The sequence below is a fragment of the Callorhinchus milii genome, unplaced genomic scaffold (assembly GCF_018977255.1).
Source record: "Callorhinchus milii isolate IMCB2004 unplaced genomic scaffold, IMCB_Cmil_1.0 Scaffold24, whole genome shotgun sequence".
NCBI classification, from domain to species: domain Eukaryota; kingdom Metazoa; phylum Chordata; class Chondrichthyes; order Chimaeriformes; family Callorhinchidae; genus Callorhinchus; species Callorhinchus milii.
The window spans coordinates 8,653,782-8,670,423 of NW_024704765.1; the positions used below are offsets into that span (position 1 = coordinate 8,653,782).

Consider the following 16,642-nt stretch of genomic DNA (forward strand, 5'->3'; position numbering starts at 1 on the left):
GTGAAGCTCTTCAAGACGTCCAAACGAGGTGATAAGGCGCAATATCAAATGCAAGGATTATTATTAGGATTATTACTATATTGAATTGTTCCTTCAGAATTGAAAGAATCTACTTGTGTTTTGGACGTTGGTGAAAGACCAAAGTTCAAATTGCAATATGGAGGCAGCAGCCCAGCTATAACTCTTTTTCCAGGAAAGGGGAGAGAATCTTCTCTGTGAAAGCATTGACGTACATTGTGGTTCAGTTTCACAGACACCGGGTGCCCTCCAGTATCTGGTGTCTGCAGCCATTCTTCATCGGAATTTGGAGCGGCAGGCAGGGCTCGGAGATTACGCCTTTGCCTTCACCCAACATGCACATATGGGCCCTTTCCAGCAATAGGTCAATGATCAGGAACAAGAAGCCGACTGATATTGTTTCCCATCTCTTCCTTCCCCTTTGCTGCGCCGTTTGAGATCAGCCAACTCAACAACAACCGCAACAACAACATGCATCTATAGGGTCCCACAGTTTCAGAACTCAGCACCCAGAGGGGATTTTCCTGCTCTTTATGGCTCAGGTCCACTCTAGGTAGTGGCTGTATGTACTGAGTCATGGGGGCATAAACTGTGATCAAAAAGTCGTGATACTATTACAATGTCTCACAGAAATTATATATATTTTTAAATAACAGGGTAGATATCACAATGTTTTGGTCACCCTGTACATTGGACTTTCAATTGCACGTTTGAATTGGTCTTTGGGTCAAATTTCATGAACCAAATGTAGTGTAATTACTACTGTGTTTGTGACTGGATACAAGATCCTTTGCCGTCTGTTCTTCTATTGCACATAAATCTTCGCTGCAACAAATGGACTGGGTTTGAACGATGCATAAACAGTTCAGAACTGCAAATTCGAATTGCCTAAGAAAAACTAGTGTCCGTCATTATGTTTAAAGGTTACTTAAGTATTTTTTTTCTCTCTTCTCTTCTCCCCCACCCCACAGAGATGTAATAAAAAGAATCGACCAATCTGAATTTGAGGGATTTGAATATATTAACCCATTGTTGGTGTCATCAGAGGAAAGCGTATGAAACCGAGCAGCAATTGAGAAGTGGACCCATTTTGCCCGTTTGTCAAAGGACAGGCTCAGTAAACTTCGGATTCCGAGCTCGACTCCCTGGAGTTTGGTAACTTCCTCCCCACCACCCCCCACCCCCCTCCTAACCTACCTGCATGCAAGGTTGTGGATCTGGTTCAAGTTTTCCAAGAGTATTGCAAACCATGGCAACTGCTGCTAAGCAACATAAACGAAGGTCATTTCAGTGGTCGTCTTCCACTAACAACCACAGGTTCTCTCATTATTTCCTGGGCATCGATTCAACTGGCATTTTGTTACTGAAGGGAAGACTGCCTGATCTGTGCCTGCTTCCATGAAGGAACGCTCCTTCCATTCCCTCAAGACAAGGAATTATATGATGGTTTCTCCGAAGGAACTTGAAGACGCTGCACTTTTCTCTCTCTTTATAAATAGATATTAAGAGGTCCGACCTCGAGAGAAAGAATGTACTGTACTATATTATTTAAAAAGAAGTAGTGGTGTGGGTGACTGCACCTCAACCTGTGATTGCCTTTCGACAACTGGCTAATGTGATTAAAAACCACTGGCTCTAAACTGTACATAAGCAATAATGAACAAGATTGTGTGCTTTATTGGTCAATAATGTGCACTAGGATTAATCTAGATGCCACACAGCTGAGAGGTCTAATCCAGGAATATTTCACTGGCCAATTATTCACACCTTCTCGTTAATTACTGCTATATTATATAATGCCATGGAACAGCTGGTCTTTGGGGAGAAATATCTGTATGTATCAATGCAGCGTGACACAGCTAGGTGTGTGTTAACCAATCGGCCCTCTCACCCAGGTTTGCACTGCATATTGCAATTAAGCCACATCATAATACTCTGGTACATTTTCACATGCTTTTCATTGGAATAATAATGCCATGATTGTGGTCTAGTGTTGTACCTTGGGGCTGCAGAGGAATTCAAAATATAACCATAACTATTCCTCCCTTAGACAAAATGTGTGTAATGATTGAGATGGTTACTCTGCATATTGATGCTTCAACACTAAATTGGTAGATATTGTAGTTTGAAAGCATTAGTTAAATGGGGTTGACTATGTTTGAACCCTGTAGAGTTATCGCAGGTAAAGTCACTGACGGGCACATTGACAGGGAGCCTGTACTGAACACTTTAGACACCAAATCTAACTAACCAGCAGAGGGGAACGTATTCATTTTTGAAGCAGGACCCTCTTCAGAAGCCATAATGTGACAGATGATTTTTTTTGTTTCTTACAGCTTTATTAGTTTATTTAAAAAGAAACGTACATCTTTCTGTTCAGCCTGAAACCCAGAAATTCAGCAACACCGCATCTGGATTCCATGGTCAGTTTTGGAGGCAATTGGGTATCCAGTGAATGTGCCATCAGTTAGATTGCAGTTATTCAGAGTTGGTCCAACGATTCTAGACGTGAGGAAGGATGGGTGGTGGGGTCACTGGTGCAGAGACTGTGGGAGGGATAAGGAGAGACTGCTCGGATGTACTCCCCATTCTTCCATACTTCACTTGGAAATGGTGTGATCTGGTGCATTGTATCAGAGAAAAGCTAACTTGCGTCAGAGGGAAAAAATGTTAGTCTAACATCCATTGTTCTCCCACCCCCAGCACTCTGGAAAAACTGACTGAAATAGCTCGGCAATAGCTGCTTTTGTTGTAATTGGTAAATACCCAGTTAGCCCAAGCTCTCTGCACTAACCATAAAACAGCGTAAACAATTACTGCAGGTTGATTTATGAATCCCGCTGGAAATGCAGAATCCAAACTTTGGCTTTATTTTATTGTGGGCTGGAGCCAGATTTCTCATTCGCTGACTCTTTAACCCTCCCACCCCACAGTGCTGATGTAAATGCTTGCAATGCTGAGTTTTCCGGTGGTTGTAAAATGATCTCTGAATGTAATGTTGTTTTTGTCTGTTACAGATTGCCTCCTCCTCCCCCCTCTCCCCATTGTGGTAACATTCCTATTGGACAGCATCCATTTGATTCACAAATTGCTGCACAATTGTTGAATGTTATTTATGTCAAAAAAAAACTAGGCGTGCAGGGAGGAACCTTCTCCTGCAGTACTGTGGCAGTTTGTACAGACCTGTATGAGATTTGTCTTGATATGTGAGGGGCGTGGGTGGGGGGTGGGGGTTGTAATGCAAAGTTAAACCTCAGCACTTTTTTAATTCAAACCATCCATGGCATTATATAATGGCCAGTAATGCGTAACTCTTAGCCAGTCAGATTTTTACCATCTGAACTGCGGCAATACCAAGTGTAAACGGCTGCCAACTATGGGGGTCTATCTATGAACTGAAGTATAAAGCAGTGGTCTCCCTTTCTGTTGCCAAATACGCCGCCGTTCGGAAGCTCGTTCCTCTCCAGTTTTGCTGTATGTGTGAGATGTGTCGTTCCCCCATTCTCTCCCCCCGCCCCCCCACCCCCAACTTAGTTGATTTATCATGACTGGTGCGAAGGGGGAACAATTTTATATTTTAACTATTCCATTTTTTTAAATTCAGAACAAATTATGAAGGTTGTTATTTCAATGTGCGATTTAAAACAGAATAACTTTCCTGAGGTCAGGCCAAATGGATGTACGGTCTCCCAGGCAGACAGAGCAGAGTTTAGAAATGCGACACTGTAACTGTGTTCAATCAGGGGCAAATGCTGGGAAATAGTGTTGGATTTAATCGTTCCTTTTTCTAAAAAAAAATTATTATTGTAAGTATAAACGAGAACAAAGAGAAGCACAGAGTCGCAAACCATTAGGACTCCACGTTTCAAATTCAAACCTTTTATATATACTGTACGTGTATATGCACACACACCACACAGAGAGAGAAACAAACAAGAGGCAGAATTGCTGAATACAGAACGATTCTGGTGCTCGTGACTTTGATGTAATGACCAGCCCACAGCAGGCCCATCTGTCAGTGTGGAAACTCGAGCTAACCACTCAAGAAAGATGTACTGATAAAGTGCGCCCAATCTTTCTGTATAATTTCTTTTTTTTTAAAAAAAATGCAAAGCCAGGAATCCCACAAACTCAGATTTACGAAAAAGGCAATGTACAAATTAATTAAATTTCTCCTTTTTTTAAAAAAAACTTTTTTTCCTTTCCTCGCTCGCTCCTCTTTGTACCTTTGCTGCTCATCCAGCCAAGTCAGATTTCAGCCCCTAGAGACATCTCAACAAGAACCTGCAACGTTTACCTATTGCTACCTTTCCCAAAATGCAAATTAATAGGATAATACGACCCTACAATTTGGGTCTTCAAGAGCGCTCCGATACTGCCCCGTGTGAAGGCGCTATATAAATGCAAGTTGTTATTATGATATCTACTCATTTGGACAGAGAACCATGTGTTGGTTAACAAATCCTAAGCAATGCAGTGTTGCAATCATTACTTCTATTTCAGCTTCCCTGACCATAGTAGAAAGGCTCTTTTTTTCTCTTTTCCCTTAAAAAAAAGTGTCTGGTTGCCAAAGAATAGATGTGATTGTTGATTTTGACAGTCAGATGTGCAAATCAATTTCTAAATTAGCAATACAGACCTCCAGCTGAGCTTACTCCCTCTCCTAGCTCAGGTTCTCTCATGGTAAGTAGAAGCTCACTTTTATATTAAAAAAATTGGTCCATTGATGATTTTAGGGCATTTTTGGGTCACTCTCCCCCCGCCCAGCTGCCCACAACGTGCCTGCTTCCATTTTTTTTATTAAATAGTCTGAACTAGCTGGTCAGTATTTCACTGTTTTTCAGCTGTTTTCTAATCCTAAGCAATGCACAGCTGTTTTCTTGTGCCATTTAAGACACGTAGACTCCACTACGCTACCGTAATTTAGCAAAAAAACGACTAGTATTTAACTCATTTAGGATTTTTAAAAAAGGAGATGGGTGGGGAGGGGGGAGGGTGTAGAGGCGAGGGACATGCGGCCTAATCTGCCCCCGATATTCTACACCTCTTTTACTAGTTGTTGCATTTAATTTCATTAAGTTATTAAACTATTTGCACATCAGGAGAAAAAAACCTAATTGCTGGTCTTTTCACGTCACATGTACAGTACCTTTGAGTGAAAACTAGTGTTTCAAGACCGTGCCTGTGGACGATTATTATCAGTTTGGTCTGACCTGTCGGGGTCTAATGAGGCTCTGGTGCGGGTGTACAGTGATCTAACTTTGATCAGTCCTTAATGAGAAATTAGAGCTAATTTAATGATTGTAAAATAGTGAAATGTTCATTGTAGTTATTTTGTATATGACAGTTGATTTATGGGTGTGAATTGTATTGTTCTTGCCTATTCTCATAAAAAATGCTAATTTCAAAAATCATTCTTAAGACTTCAGTGCCGTTTGACGATTGATCTTTATTGTGCAGGAAATGGTGGAACTAATCTATAACCGGTGGTCAGATCCAAGCTTCATCCTAGCCCATCTGAATTAAAGAATCTACTGGAAGCGTAACAAAGCTAATTCCATCATATTCAGTCTGATGTGCTTTCTCAGTGTTCAGTGCAAAAGGAGAGGGGGTCATTGCAAACATCTCTTCCTACAGCTTGTGTCAACAATCGCACCAGGCAACACAGTTCTACGAAAGGGATTGCCAAAAAAAGAGATCAAGTTTGTTTGCATCAGTAATTCGACTGAGGCAGAAATCCTTTTAAAGCCATTTCCTTGAAAAGGATAAATAAATTGCAACCATGGAAGACGGGGGTGGGGAAGGGCTTGATCACATTACAATTTATAATGGGTATTTACAGTCAACAGCAAATACGATGCACAGAATACCAACGTTTTGCCCAATTCTGTGTAGCAGTAGTTTTATTCCTTACAGCGTTACCACATCACATCCTCTGTGCTTTCGGAGAGACATTTGGCCAGGTGGCAATCAACCTCCAGCTGGGAGCAACTGCAAAAGAAAATCAGGTAAAGTCATTTACCTACAAGTTCAGCAATCATGTTCTTTCCATTTGTGATACAGAGAGCATCTCCCTAAGTGAAACTGCGTGATTTGCAGGACATCTCCCCAATTCTTGTGTCTGATATGTAGGATCGCTCTCTCTCATGGTATTATTATATGTGTAATATGCAAAATATCTCTTGCTAGTCATAAAGGTGTAACATGGGCTATACAGTAAATCTTGTGAAGCGCATTGAGATGACCTCCTGATATGAAAAGCACTATATCAGAATATCACAAAGATTTGCAAAGAAAGTATAGCACGGAAACAGGCCTATACTCCACACAAATATCCCCACATTCCTTTACTCCTTCCCACATTCTACTATTCCCCTCACCCTCATGTGAAGGTCTACCTTCCTATTGAATGCATCCACATTGTTTTCTTAACGGGTTTCCTTAATCCAGTATCTGCTGGAATTCCTTTTGACCGGCGACAACCTCACTCAGTAAGTACAGCGCATTGAAGTCGAAAACCCCCTTTGGTCAGTGACGCATTTCCAGTTACCAGAAAGTCCCAATTTGCTCAACAAGGAATCCCATTAAGAAGTACAGTACTGCAAATCAGACCTGATTATGTGCATTTGGCAGGTTCGGCTACTCGCAGGACATACCCACTGAGCCATCAGGGGAGCCCTTGCAGCCAAACTCTAAAAGACATATGCAGCAGGGTTTTAGCTGGTCTGGAACCAAAGCTGGAGGTGCTCAGTCTCTGAGAGGAGCTGCAATCTACCAGACCGTGTTCTCTCGCTTCACCGATCCCAGACCTCACCCCTTAGTCTTGAAGAGTAAAGTCTCTGCCCTGGCAGCCAACTAGGTCGCACCACAGTTTGATACGACCTCGACATGTGCCCCTGATTTGTTGGATCACATGCAGTGGGATCAGGACAGAAATACAGTATAAAGAACTTGCATTAGATACAGCGCCTGTAACTATTGCAAAACTCTTCACAGTAATTACTGTTAGGTGTAGTGACTTTTTTTATAGGCACATTCAGCAGTCATGTAGCATAAGTGCACAAGTAGCTATGAAGAGAATGACCAGTTTAATTGTAGGACTGTGGGCCTGGATAAAAGAGAAACTCCTTTCTCTTTTCCAATACTATCAGAAAATCTTTAATGTATTGTCTGAAGGTCTCACCTCCAATATTGCAGGGCTCTCTCCCCCCCCCAGTTACGCAGGAGAACCTTCTCCTATATCTTTTTAACAAGATCATGAGCGTTTCGGATAAAGAAGGCCCTTTGGCTAATTTGACCTCATCCTTTCAGAATAACCACAGTACCACTTCTCTCACTATAAAGTCAAGCTGTTTCTTAAGTTGAGTCCCAGTGGTCTGGCGTCTACCACCCTCTGGGTTAATTACCCCTGTGTTCAAAGAAATATTTCCTGGTGTTTGGGGGTACGGAAAAGTTAATTTCTACTCTGGTGGGGGGGCAAGGGGTGAAGGCAGATATCTTGTTCCCTCCTACTCTATGCATTATATTCTGGTGGCCTACCTCACCGATTCCCTGATGATTTAAAAGGAGTAATGATGTGGGGTGGAAAAGCATTAGACCTTCTTCCCACTCACTAATAACTCCTTCTTGGCAATCGTGCTGGTTTCTTTCGGGACCAAGTTTCTAAACGGAATCTCAGATCAATGCGGTCGATGTTCATCTCTTGTTGGTGAATATAAAAAAAAGTGGCTGCAGAGGCTTCAGAATTAACGCACATAAATGTTCTTTCCATTTGTCCTTGGGTTGAACAGCGACCTCGTGATGGGAGTGCAAGGTCTATAACAAGGCTCCTTCAGTCTGTGCTTCCAGAGAAAGGGAACCGAAGCTGGACTGAAGGTTTAACATCATTTAATTCTTCTTCACATTGGTCAAACTTTACCATTCTTAAAGATTTCTATTTGCAGATATTGTATTGCAAAAAAGATAGAGAATGTGAATTTTTTGAATTCTCCGAGGGAGAAACCAGGGATACGAAGGGAGGGACGAGACAAAACACAGCAGGAAAAGAATGTGCGGCCAGGGTAAAGGATACAGAAAGTTCAAGGCAACAACCTCGAATAGGGAGTTGTGCGTTCTGCAGCGAGGATTACAGAGGTGGTTGTGTCAAAGACGTAAACAAATCCAACTCTGTCCTCTTGAAGTTGACTGAGGTCAATTCTAGCCCCAAAGGCCTGGATCAGCCAACTCAACACAGATCTGGGATTGAACCCTGGGGGCTTCTCAGTCAGACTGGGGTTAGCCACTCGCAGGATAAACCAACCGACCAATCCGTTAACTCTCGCTTTATCCATGTAATCTTGTGCTCGAGAGGATTCACTGCCTTGGTCCCAGTGCGTAGTCCATCCATCTGTACAAATTGCATTGCAAATGCAGCACTATTTACCGTGGTTCATTGACAGCCAGTGGTTTTATGCCAAACAGACTGCTCCTGTGATCAAATCCCATGACTCGACTCGGAACAGAAGCGGGATTGTACAGGGATAAGAACCGCAGGAATAGCAGGAATACACGTTTCCCGGGATGTTACAAGCAGAGAATTGTAGCTGGTTTAGCTTCTGCCGCAAGGACAGGTTTTGTAAAACCATTTCCCGTTTCACTCAACAGCGTCTGAGGTTCAGTCGATAGAGCTCTCATCTCTGAGTCAGAAGGTTGTGTGTTCAAGCTCCACATTGAGACTTGAGCTCACAGTTCAGGCTCGGACTCCAGTCTAGCGCTGGGGGCATTGTTGTCATTCAAATGAGCTGATAAACCAAGCTCCCATCTCCCTTTCAAATGAATGTATCTCTTGGACACTCTTGGAAGAGTGATGTGTGTTTATCCCGGTGACCTGGCCAAAAACCCTCCAGATAAATTGGTCATTCACTTTGTGGCTGTTTGTGGGCCCTTCCTGTGTACATACTGGCTGCCGCGTTCACCTACAAAAGACAGTCACTAAACTTGTGAGTAATTGCAATTAAATGTGAAACTCTGGCCGAGCAACGCCCAAGTAAGCGAGAGCTCAGGCTTTGCCCACAAAACAGATCGGAATTCATTCCTGATCCTCCCCCACCTCCCATTCTACTATTAAAACAGAAAAAGATAGGATTTCTGTCAGTGTTTGCCTTGCCGCAGATTGCCAAAGGTCCTCCTATCTTGTGCTCTCCCTTTCTCTCTGTATACCTCCCCACGTCTTTCTCAGTGTTTGCGCGTCTCTCTATCTGTGTCTTGGTATTTGTGCGTGGGTGTCTGTCTGTCTGTATTTCACACTCACTCATGCACATTTGAATACCTAAGACTGACAGAATGTCTAAACCTAGATAAATATCCTTCTGCTTAGCCTATCAATGTCCCACTTTATTGTGTCTTGAACTGGAACACAGGCTATTTTTCAACCTCAAAATGTTTTTGTGGCCAGAAATTTCCAACCTTGAAAACATATTTCCTTTTTATTTTGATATTTCTTATGACTTTTTTTAGAATCAACATCTGGGGTATCAGTGAAGCATTAAACCTTCCTCTTGCAGTACTGTAGGATCCCAGAGTCCTGCAGCTCAGTTGTTGGAGCGCTCGCCTTGCAAGCGAGAGATCTGGGTTTGATTCCCGTCAGGGCGAAACGAAAGGTTGGGCAAGTTTCCTTACTCCACACACCTGTGTTTACCTAGCAGTAAGTAGGAACCTGGTTGTTAGTCGGTTGGCGAATCGCTTTGCCGGGGGTAATAATTCCTTCAAAAAAACAATAATTGGTCACTCAATCTATGACTGTCTTGTGGGACACTGTTGTGTGCAATTGGCTGCGTTTCGCCCACAAAATATATAGTCAGTTCACTTTACAGTATATTCTGTGATAAGGTGCTATATTAAATGCAAGGTTTATTATCCCAAACTCCCCACTCCACCTCCCCAACATTCGTGATGTTGGGAAACACGGTGGAAGATGACATCCAATCTCGCTGGAATGGGCTCAAGTTTTTAAAAGCTTAAATCCTGAGGTTGTAGATTCAACAGATCACTTGAAAAGTAACTCTCCCATTTCCCCACTTATTACACACCGCAGAGAAAAAAAAACATGTTCAATAGTGTCTTACAAAACATCTCAGATCGCTTTACAGTAATTACTGTCAAGTGTAGTGACAAACGCGGCAGCCAATTTGCGCTTAGTAAAACCCCCATAAAACAGCCGTGAGGTGAAGGGCCAATTTATTTGGAGGATTTGCAGCTAAGGAAACTCCCTTTTTTTTGTGTGGGTTGGATGGGTGGGTGGGGGTGAGGTAATGACCAGAGCAAAAGAAAAGAAGGGAAAGAACAGTATACAATCCACACTAATTGGGTCAGACAATATTGTCTGTATGAGCAGTGTGGATCTCTGTGTCGGTGTGTGTGTGCAGGTCGCTCTCCCTTTCTCTGTCATCTCGGTGCTGTTCTAACTATAGTCCATTAAATATAAGCGGTATGGTTCCTCACAAACAAACCTACCCGGCAGGAAAGTGTGCCAGACACATTGGGCAGCTTCTGAGAGTCAGGCTTCCTTTTGGCCCGTCGCTCCACACTTTGGTGACTGAATCTCCTGCTGCAGTCTGGCCGGTGCCGTGTTGCCCATTTTCTGTAAACGGAGAGTCCTGGCTTTCTACTATAATGATATCACTGTCGTCCTCGTCCTCCGCTGCGCGCAGTGTTCTCCTTGGTGACACTTGCTGCCTCTTCGCCTCTCTGTGCCCCGTTGGCAGGTCACTTTGTACCTCGGGGTCCGAGCCTGGCCTCCCTGTGTTTCTCTGTGGGGGTGGGTTGGGACCGTCAACAACATCAGATGACATATGTCCTCGCCCATGTCTCTCCTTCGCTGGGGAACGTTTCTTGTACTTTGCTGCATGTTGTCTTGGCTCTGCTCCAAAGACATCTTCAGATCTCACATTCCCTGTGTAGCACTTTGCCCATCTGCCATGGCTTTCCTGTGCAACGCCCAGCCCGGCTGCTGCCTGAGTGGAAACGGCCTCCTCTCCCTCCCGCTCCGGCACAGGTGTCTGTCTCTGGATTGCTGGGGGCTGGGCCGGGGGCGGCCAACCCTGCCTGGTGCCAGCGTCTCCGCTGCCTCCCGCCGTTTTTCGTCGCGGTTTGCGGTCCAGTCTCACGGTCATTGCATCGCAGGAGGGTGGAAACGGCAGCCACGTGAATAGTCTTGAGCCTGCGGAGAAGGTCTCAGTCCCAACATACTCGCTCATCGCGGGGGCCTGTTATTTGGAAGGGGAGAAAAACATTGCTAACATCAAATTGTTTGAGTAACCCGATACGTTTCACGACAACACATCCAACTCCCCAAGCTCATATCCAACATTCCCTCACAGAAAATTTGTGGTATTTCTTACAGTGGGATTCCTTAGAGGTATTCCCATAAAAACTCCGCTCCTGTTCTAGATCGCATTGGAACACCGTATGCCAGTGTGTTGAAGTTCCAATTACTGGGAAGGGAGGGTTGGGGGAGCCAGAGAAATGGGAAAGGAGGGAAGATACCTCACTTGGGCAACTTGGTTTATTAAGAAAAATCCCGTTAAGAAACACCGGAAATTAGACCTTAATGGGGATTTTCATTTTCCCTTAATAATAAATAATAATCCTTGCGTTTGATAGAGCTCTTTATTACGTCCAGAGGCGTCTCAAAGCGCTTCACAGAACATACTGCAAAATGTATTGATTGTATATTTTGTGGGCGGAACGCTAAAGTTAATTAAGGCGACTGCTTAATTCAATGATGCAAGTCTCCAAACATGCTGCTAACCCCATCGCAGATTGCAAGAGAGACAGAGAACGGGTGAGACAGACTCCCCGCATTAACATTTTTTCAGCAGACTGTGGAACCAGACTTTTAGCGACCGGTACTTCAATAATTATTATGATTCCTTCTATGTACATAGCAACAAATCCCAGGCGGCTGCTTATTCTGACAGGGAAGTAATTGGTTTTCTTTATTATTAAGCTTTTCAGGCAAGGTCGCTTGGTCACCAGCAAAGCATTCTGCAGCGTGCGTGGCAGTCGGTTCTGCACTTAGCTCTCCCACACAAGTACTGCAGCTGCTTAAACCGGGCAAAACAGGGGAGTCACAATCGGCTCGAAATCATTCGTTGTGCGAGCTCTTTCTCGCGGGTATTTCGTTCGATTTTAGAGCAGGAAGAGAGAAGAAAATTCACCATTTCCGTAGCATCCTGAAGCACTTCGCAGTAAAACAAAGAAACAGAAGTCAGCCATTCAGCCCCTCGAGCCTGTTCCACCATTCTATAAGATCATGGCTGATCTGTACCTCAAGTCCAATTATCTGCCCTTGCCCCATATCCCTTAATGCCATTAATATTTAGTAATTATGGTCAAGTGTAGTGACTGTCACTGTTAATAAGCAGCTGCAGCAGCTGTTATGCGCACAGCGAGATTCCTCATGTAGCCATGAAGTGAATGACCGATTTATCTGAGCAGGTTGTCAACAAGGAAGAAGAAACTTTTCTCTTTTTCCCAAGCAAGAGGACCTGGGTTTGATTCCCAGGTAGGGCGAAACCTTAAGCAAGTTTCCTTACTCCATACGCCTGTTTACCTAGCAGTAAGTAGGAACCTGGTTGTTAGTTGATTGGCAGATCACTTTTCCGGGGGAAATAAATCCTTAAAAAAAAATTGGCTACTCAATCCACGACTGTTTGGGGACGCTGCTGTGCGCAATTGGCTGCCGTGTTTCACCCACAAAATACACAGTCGATCCACTTTACAATATATTCTGTGAAGCACTTTGAGATGTCTCAACGTTGTGATAAGGCGTGATTATTATTATAGTGCCGGGGATCTTTCATGTTGAGCAGGAGGGGAGGGGTAAGAAGGGTTGAGATTCCTTCTCGTGTGCTGCTGCACTATCAGAGGGAAAAAGAAAAGTCATTCTTTGTTTAAGAAAAACACTTCACCCGTTTGCCAAAATTGCATTGGCTGAACTTCCCAGTGGCTGTGAAGCAGGATTACAAAAGTATTGTGGGTTGGGATAAAGAGAGGGGGGAGGACAACAGAGATTAAAAATTTGCCTGGAAGTCCATTGCTTTATATGCAAACCTCAGAGGGGGTGAGAGAACGGGCCATCAATTTAAGATAATTACCCAAAAGACAAGAGTGTAGAATATTTTTCTTTTATAAACACACATTGAGGGTTGTTAGGATGCAGAATGTTCAACCCAAAACATTGCTTGAAGCAAAATCGTGAGAGGTTTTATAAAAAGGGAATTGGAGAATCAATTGAAAACGAAAGACATAGATGTGGGCGCTTGTATGTACCTATGTTTCACCAGCCATGATAAGTTGAATGGCCTCCTTCTACAATTCTAAGTTGGCCTTGCCCACCACCCTGTAGTCCTGTAGCTCAGTGGTTAGAGCACTCGCCTTGCAAGCGAGACACCTGGGTTCAATTCCAAGGCAAAACCTTGGGCAAGTTTCCTTACTCCACACAATCCCTCCAAAACAAAAAACAATAATAAATTGGTCATTTTCAAAAATCCATGACTGTTTATGGGACACTGCTGTGCACAATTGGCTGCCGCATTTCGCCCACCAATATATGGGCAATTCACTTTACAGCATATCCTGTGAAGTGCTTTGAGGCGTCTGGAAGATGTGAAAAGCGCTATATCAAATGCAAGGATTATCATTATTATTATCCTCAAGATAATGAATCCTTGCATTTGATATAGTGCTTTTGAGATGTCTCAAAGCGCTTCACCGAATATATTGTAAAATGGATTGACTGGGAGGCAAAACGCGGCAGCCAATTGCACACAGAAGTGTCCCACGAACAGCCGTGGATTGAGGGACCAATTTTTTGGGGGAGAAATTATTACCCCGGAAAATAATCCACCAATCGACTAACTGAATTGAACCCGGGTCCTCTCGCTTACGAGGCGAGTGCGCTCACCACTACGCCTCGAGACTCCACGAAGGATCAATCCCAGTTAAACTCGTGGAAAGAAAGGGCTGAGTAGTGTCAAGTCAGCCGTGTTGTGTGGAACTGATGGCTTTAGCAGAGAAGATCAACACAGCGGCTGAGACTTGCTTCGATGCAGGGCTACACCACCCCCCACTTTAGATCTCCGTTGCACTGGGGCTTGGAACCCAGCAGGGAACCGGGGTCAAACTGCGGACAAGAAAACAAGATGTGTTGCTTTTGGGAGCGCGGCTCAGTGGGCGACTGGTGCTGGATAAATAACTATCATCGAGCGCATGACATTCTGCTGGCTCGGCCCGGCTGTCTTGGGACTCAGGAACGACGGCCCAAGGAACGCCTGGGTTCAAGAACATGTCTTCTCACGTTTGTCCCTGGGGAACTGGCAGTGTAACCTGCACTTGAGCAAGAAGACGTCACTTTTACACCTCACTTATCATCCTTGCGTTTGATATGGTGCCTTATCGTGTCGCTGAGACGTCTCAAAAGCGTTTTGCAGAATACACTGTGAAGTGTAGCGACTGGATTTCGTGGACGAAACGGGGCAGCCAATTGGACTCAACAGTGTCCCGCAAACATTCATGGATTGAGTGAGCAAATTGTTTTTTGGTGGTGGTGGTGGTGGTGGTGGGGTGGGGCACGGCTAAGTAACCCCCCTAAAAAAAAAACCTCCCCAACAAAGCAGAGCCTGGGGATGTGAAATAAGAAAGAGCACACGGGGACATTAAACAAATAATTTAAAGCGACTGAGAGAGAGGTATACGGTACCTTCGCAGTGCTTTGTGGCAGGTCTGGCACTGTCTGCCAAGCTGTCAGTTTCGTGTCTGACGACACAGTTTTCATCAACAGGGCCCACACTCTGTCAGTTTGATTCACGTCAGTGTGGCCCAACCACGTGGAACTGGCCCTCGGAGGGAACCTGCGAGACGGAGAGCAATTAGGGCCGACGAGCAACGAACCAGACTTTCGCTCTCACGTTCACCTCGGTCCCACGCACCCGGCGCCGCAGTCGATCGCACACCCGAAAAGTAGGTCATTTCACTTCGCGGCTGTTTGTTTGGGGGGTGGACGAGAACAGACGTTTGCTGCGTACAAAGTGGCTGTCGTGTTCACCTACAAAATACACAGTGCAGTAATTTGGGGGCGGTGGGAGGGGGGGGGCTCTATCAAGCGCGAGAACTTTTACGACCCACTAATCCTTGGGTTTCATTACACCGCTTCACAGGGAATCGTCGCCGGTGTAGTGACTGTAGCCAAACTCAGAAGCCGAAGCTGTCCCACGCACAGCCATGGGGTGAATGACAAATTAATCGAGCGCTCTGCTGCCGGACAGAGACCTCGGGGTTAATGCCCCATCCGCAGGGCGACCCCTCTGACAATGCAGCGCTCCCCTCGGTCCTGCACGAGAGCATCGGCCTTGGATAGTCTCGCCCGCAACGTGCGCGGTCCTACTTCACTTTACAGTGTATCCTGTGAAGCGCTTCGAGACGTCTCGAAGACACGTTCAGGCGCTGTATCAAAGGCAAACATTAGTATTGTTATTATCATTAGACTTTAAACTCATAAAGTCCCGATGGTATTCCTAAATAAATGGGACAGAACTCGCAGTTAAAGAGATGTCCTTTTAAACCCGTCTCTAACAACAGGTTGAAGGTCCCCCCTCCCACCCCCCCCCCACCCACCACCCACCCACCGTTTCCCCGATGCTCACTGTGGGGCCCGAGCTCCGGGTCGAGCTGTCTGGGGGGTGCGGGTGGGGACGGGGGGCTCGGGGGCAGCCATTCTCCTCCGCTTCAGCCGCAGCCTCTTCTCTTCGGCCATCAGCTCCGCACAGCGGCTGTAAAGCAGAGGGGTGACTCCAGTGCGACACCGAGTCGGACACCCAGTGCGACAGTCGCACGGAGGGAGCGCGACAGTCGCACGGAGGGAGCGCGACAGTCGCACGGAGGGAGCGCGACAGTCGCACGGAGGGAGCGCGACAGTCGCACGGAGGGAGCGCGACAGTCGCACGGAGGGAGCGCGACAGTCGCGCGGAGGGAGCGCGACAGTCGCGCGGAGGGAGCGCGACAGTCGCGCGGAGGGAGCGCGACAGTCGCGCGGAGGGAGCGCGACAGTCCCGCGAGGGAGCGCGACAGTCCCGCGGAGGGAGCGCGACAGTCCCGCGGAGGGAGCGCGACAGTCCCGCGGAGGGAGCGCGACAGTCGCGCGGAGGGAGCGCGACAGTCGCGCGGAGGGAGCGCGACAGTCGCGCGGAGGGAGCGCGACAGTCGCGCGGAGGGAGCGCGACAGTCCCGCGGAGGGAGCGCGACAGTCGCACGGAGGGAGCGCGACAGTCACACGGAGGGAGTGTGGCCGTGAGTGTGACTCAGACACCAATACCAATGACTGTCACACTCACCAATACCAGTAACGATTACCCCCCCTCAGCCCTCGCCCGGGGGTCCCCCCACCCCCCCCCGGGCTCTCTCTCCCCCGCCTCACCCAGGTGTCTCCCCCCCCTCGCCCGGGGGTCTCTCCCACCTCTCACCCAGGTTCTCTTTGAGGGGTTTCTCCTCCCACCCGGAGTCTCTAACCCTCCCCCTCTACCCGTCTCACCACCTGGGGTCTCCCTCTCCCCCGGGGTCTCCCCCCTCCCCCAGGGTCTCTCCCCAG

At 46.1% G+C, this 16,642-nt stretch overlaps 2 protein-coding genes across 3 annotated transcripts in view; one reads left to right on the forward strand and one right to left on the reverse strand.

The window, feature by feature from the left end:
• Positions 1–5,432, forward strand: part of prkcz (protein kinase C, zeta) — a 126,194-nt gene extending 120,762 nt beyond the window's left edge. For both annotated transcript variants that reach the window (XM_042343535.1, XM_007902106.2), the window contains one exon: positions 990–5,432. In XM_042343535.1, coding sequence (XP_042199469.1) covers positions 990–1,077 — 88 coding nt within the window. In that variant the 3' untranslated portion in view covers positions 1,078–5,432. The remainder of the gene's footprint in view (positions 1–989) is intronic.
• A 15-nt stretch (positions 5,433–5,447) lies between these two features.
• si:ch73-70k4.1 (FA core complex associated protein 20) lies at positions 5,448–16,440 on the reverse strand. The gene is made up of 5 exons (XM_042343536.1): positions 16,389–16,440; positions 15,702–15,827; positions 14,759–14,909; positions 10,510–11,261; positions 5,448–6,009 (listed from the first exon to the last, which is right to left on the reverse strand). The coding sequence occupies exons 2-5, from the start codon at positions 15,809–15,811 to the stop codon at positions 5,937–5,939; spliced, it is 1,086 nt and encodes a 361-aa protein (XP_042199470.1). The 5' UTR covers positions 15,812–15,827; positions 16,389–16,440; the 3' UTR covers positions 5,448–5,936.
• Positions 16,441–16,642: the final 202 nt, after the last annotated feature.